Source organism: Carassius carassius, chromosome 25, assembly GCF_963082965.1.
Source record: "Carassius carassius chromosome 25, fCarCar2.1, whole genome shotgun sequence".
In the NCBI taxonomy this organism is placed as follows: Eukaryota; Metazoa; Chordata; class Actinopteri; order Cypriniformes; family Cyprinidae; genus Carassius; species Carassius carassius.
In genome coordinates, this window is record NC_081779.1 from 10,372,180 (window position 1) to 10,384,898 (window position 12,719).

Below are 12,719 nucleotides of genomic sequence, written 5' to 3' on the forward strand. Positions count from 1 at the left end.
AAAAAGACACGATGTTTCATTTTATAAACATAGTTGAGTGTCACACGTGCCCCAGGCTGCATTTCTATTCTTCTGACACGAATATCATTATTTCTCAGACACTGAGATTGTGACTATTTTGGCCTATAGGGAGCAGAGAACCAGTTTTTGAAAACCATGATGTATAAATGATAATACAAATGTATTTCTACCTCTGCAGTTATCCTTGTCATTGAAGACTATACACACTAAAAAAATGCTGGGTTATTTCAACCCAACTATGAGTCAAATGTGGACTTAACCCAACTGTTGGTTTTAATTTTTAAATGACATTTTTAACTCACAAGACCCAAAGATGGGTTGAACCCCAGCATTTTTAGTGTGTGTGTGTATATTGCCAATTGTAAAAATTTAAAGGACCACTTTTTAATAGACTGATTACATTTATTCCTGTGATAGCTGAAATCTCTGTATGTCTTCACATATTTGACAGCTCCAAAAAAATTTAATCATGTCAGACAAATTGCACCAAATCCCCAAAGACTGTGTTTAAATGGTAGTCCTGTCAAAAGGCATGTGAACTTCATTTTTCATTTTGATCATGTGTATGTATGCTTTGTGTGTGTGCATGAATACTTTTCAAGGGAGGATGACTATTTCCTCAGGGCTAATTGGTGCAGGTGAGCTGAACTTGAAACAGAATCTGTGTTATCTGATGAACCACTGTTTTGCTTGTAGGGAAACACTAACTACAGAAACCTTCCCCACCTCTCATCGCTTATCGTTTTTGTCTCTCTCTCTCTCTCTCTCTCTCTCTCTCTCTCTCTCTCTCTCTCTCTGTATTTGCACTAAATGACATTTCCACATGACCAGCATATTTTTGCACACTGTAAGATTAGATATAGAAACTTGGAGGGACACTAGCGCACACACACACATACACACACACACGTGCACACCTAAACCATTCTCAACACGAATTATTATGACTATAAAATTAACAATTAAAAATATTATTTTATTTTATATATCATTCAGAAGCTCCTTAAATCACATTTCAAATCGTTGCAGCTTTATCATTTTAAAACTTCAAAACCTGAAAAAAATCAGGATGCTGTTCTGTAAAACATTATTTATTTTTATTTTTATTTTTTTAATCGTTGGTGTTTGTTTTACAAGAAAATACTATTTGAGTCTTTGTATTTCAGAATTGTTTATTCAATTCAGTGTGTTACTTGGCATTTCTTTGTAATTGTGAAATTTACTACCAAGTTCTGAGTGTGCATAACATTTGCATGCAAGTTCGCTATGACTCTCAGTAAGAATCTTGTTACTTAGTATTAAATCTATGATCAGATTAACCCTTCAGATAAGTTCTAGAATGAATATATGTTAGTATGTGTGTGGATGTGTATATTCTTTTTTTCCCCTCATATGAATGGTCGTGTCCTTATAGGCACATAAGCTGCTTTGTTTGTTAAAGTTATTGTGGTTCCAGTCATTTCAATCAAGTATTGGCACTCACATCAGTTAAGTTGGATGGCGTTCTGGGAGGTGTTGACAGACCGCACAAAAAGAGCATGTTAAAACGTTCAGTCCATCTCCACGGTTACCCGATCTCCTGCACAGAAGGGAGGTGCCTCATTGGCTGCCAGGCTGGGGTCACTGTGAGGTTAAGACAGTGTGATGGATGGACCTCTCTCTTTCTGTCCTTTTTACTCTATCTGCCTCTCTCTACCCCCCAGTTCTTCCTCTTTTTCTAGATGATGCTTGCTTGAACACCCCTCTGTAATGTTCTTCTTATATCAACTTTGCTCTCATATTTTTTTCTTCTCAAAATTACAGGCTTTAAGCATATGTATGACAATGAGAGTAAAATTCTGTGTATATTCTGTTTGTGTTATTACTGTACTGTTCATTTTACTGAAAGGATGGTTTACAACATAATCACAAGAACACAAAGAAAAGCTGTGTTGAAGCTTCACGCTAAAGTGAAGGTTCTTTTATAACCTGAGACGACATGTCTCATCTTAAGAGTACAAGAGTGCTGCTAATACGTAAAGCATTCCTCTTCAGCTTTCTACATGTGTGGTCCAGTTCCATCATTAGCTGTTTAAGGATGGACATTTGGGTGGTTTTTTTTTTAACACAGAAAATGTCTAAGATTTAAGTAGCATGAGATCATTCAAACATGTAAAACAACTATACAATTATTTAAGAGACGTTTTATATTTTAGTTTAATTCCTTCCTTATCATGCAATTGAAAAAGATTTTCAGACTAGTCCATCAGACTATTACATTTCAGAGTTATCTATGTTGTGCTAAAAAATAAAAAAAAAAGTCACAGAGTTTGATCTTTGAAGTAAGTATATTTTTGCTATACCTGTTTTTCTAAGACTGTACGTATGTTATCCTTGTGTATTTCTGTGTGTGTGTTCTGGCTTAATTCTCTTTCCAAATAAAACAATTTGCTGTCTTGATTATATGAGACACTTAAAGCGATTTGTTATGTTGTTATAATTAATTAAAGAAAGGCCACAAGAAAAGCTTTAAGGGTTGATTCTTCATTTTTGCCTATACTTTAACAGTCAAACAGTATTCTTCTTAAGTATTATTCCATAATCTTTTTTTTTTCAGAATTTCCATTAAAACAGGAGAGAATAATTAGAATAATGAATTAGACAAAAACTAGCAAATTTTTGAGGTTTAGAACAATGGTTTACAAAATAATGAATTGTAAGTCCACAAGGGGGAAAAAATATATTTATGTTAGACATTTGTTTTAACATCAAAACCACAACAGTGTCCACATAAAATGGCCAGGCTAACTTTTTTTTCTCTTATGCTCTCTGTCTCTCACACATGTGACCAACAGGTGTTTACCTTAATTCAGCTACCTGCCTAAACAGAGCAGTAAATGACTAAAGGACATTCGTGAAATACATTTTTTGCAGTAATTGTGTCAGTCACTTTCATAAAATATTTCTGATTCATATCCTGACTCACATGACTTGAAATTGAATCTCAATTATCTGTCCAAAAAAAAAAAAAAGAAAAGAAAAAAAACTTCAGATATCGATCATTAATTTGTGTTGACGACTGTAGGTACTGTATATATTCAATAAAACCATTTACAGTGAATTGCGTTTAAATGCCATGATCTTGATAAATTTGCGTTTCTTATATATAAAACTCTGTAAATTCAATTATTTTTGTTTTAAATTTATAAAATGTAGCCCTCAGTGTGAAAACCTTATAGACAATAATCTCAGGGCTCAGTGACCAGTCAGTGACCCCGGGGATTTCTTTCGAGGGTCAGGTCAATGCAAAGTCCCATCACTCCTCGATTTCGAAAACAATTAGTCTTTAAATGAATATGTGCTTGAAATAGCCTAATACGTTTTAACAACAGTTAGATTATTATTATTATTAATATTTTTAAGTTGTTATTATAATCATTAAGTTGTTGTTGTTATTATCTGTTTTTATGTTGTAGCAGCTAGGTTATGCTATTTCCATGAACGCTCTTTTTGTTCATTTGCTCTCTTAGTTTCTTGCTTAAGAACTGAATGACGTTTGATTGTCAAGAGCTTCTATATTTCTTTAAATCCCTGATCATTATCAGTTAAATAACTCGATGAATAAACAAATGTATCACTTAAGTAATTACAATGATAATCGATCATATCTACCTTTTATAGAACTTTAAGTAGCATTTCAGTTTATAATACTTGGTTATAAGTTTCCTTTAAAAAACACTTCAAAAAATAAATAAAAATAAACATAGGCCTGCTCATTGTATAGGCTAACGAACATGTCCATTTCTCAACATTTCTTAAACGTTTCTTTCTTTCTTTCTTTCTTTCTTTCTTTCTTTCTTTCTTTCTTTCTTTCTTTCTTTCCTTTATTTATTTATTTATTTATTTATTTATTTATTTATTTATTTATTTATTTATATATTTTTGTAACCCGTTTTTGTTAGTGGCATAGGGTACCTAAACTGACAAGAACATAATCGCATATATGTTTTCACAGTCACGAGTGATATATAATCTGCTGATTAGAGACAGAGCAGGGTGACATTCAAATCCCAGAATGGAAATTTTAGATTGATTTGCGTTCATCTCCTCTAATTATTTTTTCTGCTTCTAATTTTAAATAATTAGGTAAATGTTTCTCTAATGCTATTTTTTATTTTGTTATACATTTTTTTGTATTTTGATAAAACTATTTAGATAAATGTATCGAGTTTTTAACTTTTTTTCAGCTCAATGCAATACATAATAAATATATAATTTTAATTCAGAGAGCCCTCTTCTGTTAGATTCTTCGTCACTTCGACAGATCGATAGTGGACAGTGTTTTCAGTGCCTTCACAGGTGTGCCTATGTCCGAAAATGTAGAGAGAAATCTTATTCATAAATTTAAAGCAAAGTTATCTTTCCTTTGATTTTATTAAGATGTAATTCTAAGATAATAGCTTGCATTGTTTTATAAAGTACATTAAAACGGATATCGTGTTGAACATCAACAAACAAACACAAGTCGCGCCTTTAGAAAGAAGAACTTACGCACCCAAGGGAACAGGAGATTTTAAGGCTCCATGCAGACTCAGACGCAACCCTCATGTTCAGATGGATTTAGGGTAAATGTCAAGCTCAAACAAAACCGCTGTGAAGGTAGAAACAAATATTTGAATTAATAATTTATATTTTATTAACTAAAATAAATATATTTTGTGTTTTAAAGACAGCATAGAATACATTTTCTGTGCTCATGCTGGGCAACTGTTTGGTCATGCCTATATAGCTGTATGTATGCGTGTGTGAATGTGTGTGTGTGTGTGTGTGTGTGTGTGTGTGTGTGTGTGTGTGTGAGTGAGAGGGATAGAGAGAGAGAGAGAGAGAGAGAGAGAGTGGGCGGGATGAAATGAAGATAACTTAAGTCTATTTGAACGTGATATTTAGCCTTCGTTATTCAGACTTTTGCTCGTTATTTTGCAATGTTACTGCCTCACTGATTGTGATATGAAAAATCAGACATGTCATGAACACTGATGGTTTCAGATCGACTCATCCTTGTCGATAGTTGAGATGATTTAATCGATGTTCTCTCTTTTTTTGTTGTCCTCCGTTTCCCTTCAGTAAACTAACAGGTCAATAGGGTTGTCATCACGAATGACCGTTCCAGCATTGCGCATCTTCTTTCGTGGATAAACATGCTTACCATGTGCCAATATCTCTTTGTCCCTGAGGAAGAAACCACTCGCGGCTGCATATATCAGTCAAAGAGCCATAGATTGAGACATATAAACAAGCAAATCGAAGAGTCAAGCATAACAGTACGGACAACTAAACGTTATAGCCTATATGTTATATAACTTGTAGATTATTTAAAGTTTCAGGATAGACAGAAATATTTTTTTTATATTGGCTGTGTGAGGCTTATACAAGGCATTGGCACCATCAGAGAGTGAAACACCAGTGTTCAAATGAATTGTAATTAAGAGACATTTTTATTTGACATATTTAATTCACCCGTATCTTGATCTAAAGCATGTTTCTAAAGGAGACTTGAGCCTTCATCTTTGACTGATAAAACTCAGTACGACTGGATGGCAACTTTGAAGAGTTGCGCATCATGTTGCAGAACTCACAACACATGCAGAACATCAGGGTTAACACTATGCACAGTCCAGAAAGTTGTCAGTATGTTCAAACAAGCCTTTGGAGAAACGTACAATTGATTCGTCTCTCTTAATAATACATCCCTTAAATATATTGCACTATTTATTTTGGTCCTTGAGGTAGACATTTTGACAAATGGTGCAAGTCTGACCAAAGACGTGTAAAAGTGCAGCATTTGCTGTTACTGTGCACGAAAATGCACAAGCAACTTGTTACTTCTAGGTGCTTGACAAGGTGCCCAAGACAATTAACAGTCATTACACAATAACACAAAGTAGCACAGGTAAATAGTGAGTGGTCAAAATCTGTAAGTTGTGCATTGGTCTCTGTATGACACTTTCACTGATGTCACATGATGATTTTGACACAAACCTTGAAACGAGAGTCACTAACAGTACTGTAATATCATTAACAGGTGGACAGAATCAACGTGAGAGCCTTTTAATTCGAGGAGTAGGCATCAACAGTTGGAGAAGTTGGAGAGGGTGTGGGTGGTGCAGAGAGCGACTTTTCGGATGCACCCTCCTGGTTTTCGTGACCATCCTTCATTTCGGACTGAGATTTGGGAAAAAGACCTTCCTTTTCTCTCTTCTTTTGCTTCATACGCCGATTCTGGAACCAAATCTTCACCTGAGTCTCGTTCAGCTGAAGCGCAGCCGCGATCTCCACCCGCCTTGCGCGAGTCAAGTACTTATTGAAATGAAACTCCTTTTCAAGCTCCGTCAGCTGTTTTGTAGTAAAATTGGTGCGTACAGTGTTTGGCTGCCCACCAAATCCATACTCTCCAGCTTTCCCTGAAGAGAGACGATAAATAGATGAATAAAAGAGTCTGTACACGCATAATCCTGACTTAATTATATCACACCAGTTTTCCAGAATTGTACACAACCTTGTTCAAATAACAAACAAGTCAGTATTTGTTTTCTTTGTCATTCGTAGCATAAATCTACTGTAAAAAATAATAATAATAGTAAATTATACCTCGGCATGTGAAAGTTCTCCAGCTACGCACCTGTTTTTGGCGGGTTCCGTTTAACCTTCATCCAGTCAAATGTCTGGCCTGTTGACACGCCATCTGATAGAGGTGAACAGCATGCGTCGTGATGAGCCACATGCAGAGGGGATAGCGGATTTGAGCAGCCCGCCACAAACGAAAGGTTTGTCTGATCCGAACTATTACCATAGGTGGCTGAGGCGTACTGGAATTGGCCGTGGAGGTGAACGTTTCCACTACTGGAACCATGGCGATGGTGACGGTGCTGCACAACCGTGGAAGAAATATTTCCAGAGTAAACTAGCGGGCCACACTGGGGAAACCTCACAGACGAGTCCACATCCTGATTTAGGGCATAGTGACTGTATCCGGTGCAAAAACTTTGAGTCCCGTAACTTGGATGGGCGCTGTAGGTAATTGACAGAGTCCCGGGGGACTGGTACGAGCCGACTTGATGTGGCTGAGGGTTAATTGCGTCTTGTGATGATCTACTGGACATGTACCGCTCGTCCCCATTGCAGCTATTTACCCTAACAGCACAAGATGACTGGAATGTTGAAAGTCCGTGGTCGCCATGAAACGCTCTGACTGAGCACGAGCCCCCGCCACCTCCATCTCCACCACCACTTATGGCCGAGAAATCTAAGAATGTGCTCATTGTGGCATCTTCTTTGGCGTCTCTGCGCGTGGCTGCCACACTGACAGATCTTTGGGCCCGGGGACTGATTAATGTCGCACCACTCACCCGGGGTTGAGCCGAGCCACCCTTCTGCCTCCTTCAATCAGTCGTGGATTGGGGAGTGTCCACGCGCTGGTGATATGAATGACCAGCGACAGTCACGTGAGCTGGGTCAGCCAGTGATCAGTTGTTCTGTCTCATCTTGATCTTAAGTGGCCTTGCACTGACAGGTTGTCGTTAAACACCAGGCTTATGTAAATGCCGACCTCTTGTCGATAAACGTGACGTAGGCCCACCTTATCCCCCCACTGAAAGGATGGATTCGCTGGCAAAGGAGCAAGGAGGGACGTTGTCTTACAGACAGCGTCCAGGCGGCAACATACTGGTGTGGGGAAATATGTTGAAGAAATGCGTCAGGTAAGATGAGCTCCAAAAAACAAAGGGAATTATTTAAAGTGATTGACTTTTTTTTCTTAATTCTGGTTTATTGTATATCTTGCATCAGTTGCGCTGCTTTGAGATGCTTCTGTGGTCATCAGCGTTTGTCAAGTTGGCTTTGTGTATTAAAATGATAAACTGGTTATAAAACTGATTGCATTTTTTATCAGTAGCCTATAGGTTACCTTCTCATTCGAATGGTTTTTATAAATTAATAAGGCTGAATCTTAATAAAAAGCATGTCCTATAACTCACTGTAGATAAGCGATTTATATGTAAAACCTATAGAAATTTCAACATCCAGCCAAAACGAAACAGAACTTTGTCACATATTGCTTGTTTTGCTGAATAATGTTTTGTTATCAGTGGTCAAAGTGGTCAGTTATAACAAGAAATAGGGTGCATTATTATCCCCTAAGACAGGGCTGGGCAACTTCGGTCCTGGAGGGCCACTGTCCTGCAGAGTTTAGCTCCAACCTGAAACACTCGTGAGCAAGCTAATCGATGTCTTCAATATCACTTGAAAGCTACAGGTGTGTGTGTTTTATTTGGGATGAAGCTAAACTCTGCAGGACAGTGGCCCTCCAGGACCGAAGTTGCCCAGCCTTGCCCTAGCCTGTTGTGGAGCAGGGGGGCGTGCGCCCCCTCTGGATGAAAAGGAGATTTTGCTACAGATGTCCAATGTAATTTTTTTCCCTCAAAATGGCGCTTTCTACAAGCTTCTGACGCCCTAGTATTTCTCATCCTCTCTTTTTAACACATCCTTTTTTTAACATGGCCCGTGACAAACAAGGCAAGAAAAATAACAGCTGTTGTAATGCACTATACTGTTTGTTTATTGCGGTTATTTTTCATCTTGTAGCGAGACAGAGTATTAAATTAGAACCTTAAAGCAGATAGCCTATGCATTTAATCAAAATGTTACTATACGGATCACTTGAAGTTTAAAAAGCAGGACCACCTAAAATCTTGCAGAGATTTTCAGTCACATTCACAATATTTGGGGAAGATGTTTAGGAAATGTGGGTGAGAAATATGTGAACATAAAAACATGCTTTTGTCATTACGATTATATTAGCCTACTCTTTTATTAATATTTATTAATATATTTAAATATAGCGTTCATAAATCATTTCTGTCACGGTATTTCAGTCAGGATAGACGGACAAGAAAAAAAAAAAGAGACTAAGAGAAATAGCGTATGCCACGCGCAATGAAATAGCCTATGAGTGTTTTGTGTAATCCTAATGCCGGATGTTAAAACGCCAATAAAAATGAATTATTGTTAACCGTACACGTGGGTTGTGCTTCAGGAACCAGAATCTTCTTAATGATAAACCGTGAGTGAAAACACTTATTTGGGCAGACTTTTCACAGGCAGTGATTGTCTTGGTCCTGTCAGCTTGCCTGAAAGACTTTGATTTATGAGTTCGTTATGGAAAGAAACATCCTCGGCATTTCCCCACGAGGAGTCTGAGACAAAGAGCCCAGCTCTGGCGAGTAAGCCTTATTTGAACACGGTTTTGTGATTTAAAAATGTGACTTAACATTTTAAATGAAACGTTTGAAAATGTACACATGAATGTATAATATCAAATATAGGCCTAGTAGGAGTAATGATATAGTTATATTAATTTACATCGTGCAATGGACAACATAGCCTAATAGGCTTTTTCCTAAGTAATTATTTCTGCACATTCATTCATAGGTTTAACTACTTTCTTTCATAACATCTAATAACATTGTTTCACATGGAAATCACACAAGTGAGAAACATACTTCACACACATTTGAATGACTTTTTTCGACAAACATTTTGCTTGCAAAGAATATTGTAGACGTGAATCGAGTAAATGTTAATTTGTTTTGTTTTAATTTACTTATTTTTGAAGTGTTATGATTGGTAAAATGTATTAACATTTATAAATACTTAGAAATAGTTGTTGCAATTGCTATTAATTTGAGAACAGAATATTGTCTTGAGATTAGTATTTAAAAAGTATGTTTATTTTTTACAAAAATAAGCAGCATACAACATACTCGATACAAAAATAATTGTAATTATTCTAAACTAATACTTCTGTTGTGCGTTAGGCCTATGCATTATGTATCACTAAATACAGCGCACAATGCTTATAGCTTACCTTCGATGTTAATATAGTCGCGTCAATTACACCCATCTTGCAATAAATAAATACAAATCTAGTTTAAAAAAATCAACATTTAAACGTCCTGATTTATGCTTCCATTTGTTCACTGATCCACTTTGATAATCAGCAGTTTGCATTTTGTAAATCAGCTGCAGTCAGAGAATCCTTAAAGAAATAAAAGTAGCCTATGTTGAAACATCATCTGGGCTTTCCAGAGACTTCTGCAGTGCTGCACAGACATGTCCATGTCGCAATTGTCCGGACTCGCACAACGGATACTATTGCATATTATTGTCCCCTTGTCCAGAATAGTAGGTGACTGACTGGAAAACATATTTAAGACTTCTTTTCATAAATCTGTTAGAAAACATTTCAAACGTTTGCTTGTCGTTATCATTACAGGACTGCCCAGAGACTGTTGACAGGTTGTTCTGAAAAGAGTTCGAATCTCTATCTACCCTTAATCTACCATGACTCAGGCCACAAATCGAAGCGTCCTCGTCGCTCTGTGCGCCATTATCCTCGCCGAGATTTATCTTGCTTAGCTCCCCGTGGCAGTCTTTAATCTGGGTTTGGCGTTTATGCTTCATCCGTCGGTTCTGGAACCACGCTTTGACCTGGCGTTCTGTAAGGTCGAGAAGTGCGGCTATTTCCACACGGCGTGGTCGGCAAAGGTAGGCCTATCTGTTGTAGTGGAACTCCTTCTCCAGCTCTAAAAGCTGAGTGCTTGTGTATGCTGTTCTCAGGCGGCTTGAACCTCCTTCTCCACTAGACAGACCGCCTTCGGGAAGCTCGGGTGAGCCTGAAAAATTAGTCCAGAAAGGAACACACGAACACTTGCTATGTAGCTTAGTCAAACATATGCGAGCATGACAACACCAGGTCTATCGCAACATTAACGTAATCTTAACTGTAAAAATATTGTAATATATATAAAATACAATAAAAATACTGTAGACCGCGAACTGCATCATCAGTGTGTGCGTGGCAGCCTACAGACTACCATCTTCTAGTGAATGCCTTATTGGCCCCTTGCGCCACAACAGTATCATTCTCCATTACACGTCACACATCTTAAAATCTTACTGATTTGAATTAAGCTAGAGATTCAAACATTTTACAGAAGTCGTAAAATGATTATAATACGAGGCATAGCGTGGAGAGATGTGTAGATGGACGGCTATGCTCTTATTATCTCTCAGACCTTTAATTAGGCTACCTAAATTCTCCCCATCTCTCTTCGCTTAAGTTTCCCTGAAACTCACCTTTTGGAGAGAAGCAAATGACTCCCGCAGTAGGAGTCAGGGAGCCGGTTGGTATGAGAGGAAAGTTTCTCTTGTTGGTCTTCTTTTCGCGCATCCATGGGTAATCCGGGGTCAGAGAATTGGCGTGTAGTGGGCTTCCCCCATCTAAACTGTGCCGGGGCCCTGCAAGGCGTGACTGGGTCCAGAGACTCAAGCTTGGGATGGTAGGCTCGAGAGGAGGTAGGATAAGAGGGTGAGGGTTCGTGAGCGCTGAGCTTTTGATTGATGACTTCTGAAATAAGTCGTCAACAGGGGGGAAAGAAGTAAGGCACTCCGCGAGAGATGGCCGACTATTGATGAAACCCGTCTCACGCTCAAACTCGTAATTCATTGCAAACCTGTTGTCATACGCCCCGAGAGCGCGGGCATGGGAAGTATGGCTTCGTTGAAGTCTACGAGTTTTCGCTCTCTGTTAAAATAAGTAGGCTATGTGGAAAAAATAATTACATTAAAATTATTTTGTAATAACTAATTATGCCCGTGTGTGGATCGCTTATCGACAATATTGCATTTAAAAGGAGACTCAGTTGAAATTGGACCGAAAAATCATTCAGCCAAGCTGAATGAATGTCACATGATTACCTTTAGCCAATGGAAATTCGGGGTTTATTCAAAAGGATCCAGATTGACAGACCGATCCGTGGAACTTCCTCGAGCAACTCCTCTCTCCTCTCCGCTGCTGTTATACATCAGCGTCATTGTGTCCGCTAAAGGCAGTGGCCCTGAAGCTTCAATCTCAAAACATGTAGGCTATATTAGAATTAGAACCTCCCCTTTGCCGCTCCTGCACAGGCACGTGCATTCTCTCTGTATGTTGGTTTCATGAATAATGAGAGGGAATCAGTCTTCCTCCAGTAGCTATTTGTCAAATAAGTTACTCCTGCTACTGACAGATTTTTTTTTAATCTACCTCATTTGGTCTGAAAAGACAGCTGTACAAATAATATGGCACATAAATACAATGAAATCACATATCCCCTCCCCCACACGCAAATCTATTAATTAATGTTCTTAACTTAAGATAAACTGATTAAAAAAACCGTTCAGCTCCTCTGCACTTACATTTTATAAGGTGATCAACGATAGTAGAAAATCGCAATGAAATAGACCATAAAATACGTTATTATTCTATCAAACCCTATTAAAAATAATGTACAAAATAACGTGCAAGATAAAATGCATATTAAATGTTTGTATATTTAACTATGAAGGATACTCTCTCGCTCGCTCTCTCTTCGATGGGGATCTACGTCGTTCTCAGTAAATATTTGAAGTAGGCTAAAACGCTTCCTGATACCAGATGTTTTCAACTGGAAGCTTTGTTACCGAGCATATACCCGCAATGTTTGAACAGTGAGGATTAGAGTAAGTATGCTACTAAACACCTTAATATCACATAAAACTTTACCTCTGCTCTAGTTTGTTAATATCACATAGGCCTAATACTTTACCTCTACTCTAGCTTGTTTCCTAGATTCAACCTGGCA

At 37.8% G+C, this 12,719-nt stretch overlaps 2 protein-coding genes across 2 annotated transcripts; both read right to left on the minus strand.

The window, feature by feature from the left end:
- Positions 1-5,503: 5,503 nt before the first annotated feature.
- Positions 5,504-7,325, minus strand: LOC132104151 (homeobox protein Hox-A1a). Its single transcript, XM_059509408.1, has 2 exons — positions 6,680-7,325; positions 5,504-6,461 (listed from the first exon to the last, which is right to left on the minus strand). Exons 1-2 carry the CDS (start codon positions 7,317-7,319, stop codon positions 6,109-6,111), a joined length of 993 nt encoding a protein of 330 aa, XP_059365391.1. The 5' UTR covers positions 7,320-7,325; the 3' UTR covers positions 5,504-6,108.
- A 2,834-nt stretch (positions 7,326-10,159) lies between these two features.
- Positions 10,160-12,235, minus strand: LOC132104155 (homeobox protein Hox-A2a-like). The gene is made up of 2 exons (XM_059509414.1): positions 11,194-12,235; positions 10,160-10,730 (listed from the first exon to the last, which is right to left on the minus strand). Exons 1-2 carry the CDS (start codon positions 11,561-11,563, stop codon positions 10,609-10,611), a joined length of 492 nt encoding a protein of 163 aa, XP_059365397.1. The 5' UTR covers positions 11,564-12,235; the 3' UTR covers positions 10,160-10,608.
- Positions 12,236-12,719: the final 484 nt, after the last annotated feature.

Bases quoted from the DNA above. Each gene is read 5' to 3' on its own strand.
- LOC132104155 (XM_059509414.1), bottom strand. From the start codon at position 11,563: ATGAATTACGAGTTTGAGCGTGAGACGGGTTTCATCAATAGTCGGCCA. The intron at 10,731-11,193 runs GTGAGTTTCAGG...CTAATTTTTCAG, and splicing joins CATTTGCTTCTCTCCAAAAG to GCTCACCCGAGCTTCCCGAA.
- LOC132104151 (XM_059509408.1), bottom strand. From the start codon at position 7,319: ATGAGCACATTCTTAGATTTCTCGGCCATAAGTGGTGGTGGAGATGGA. The intron at 6,462-6,679 runs GTGCGTAGCTGG...GTCTCTCTTCAG, and splicing joins ACGGAACCCGCCAAAAACAG to GGAAAGCTGGAGAGTATGGA.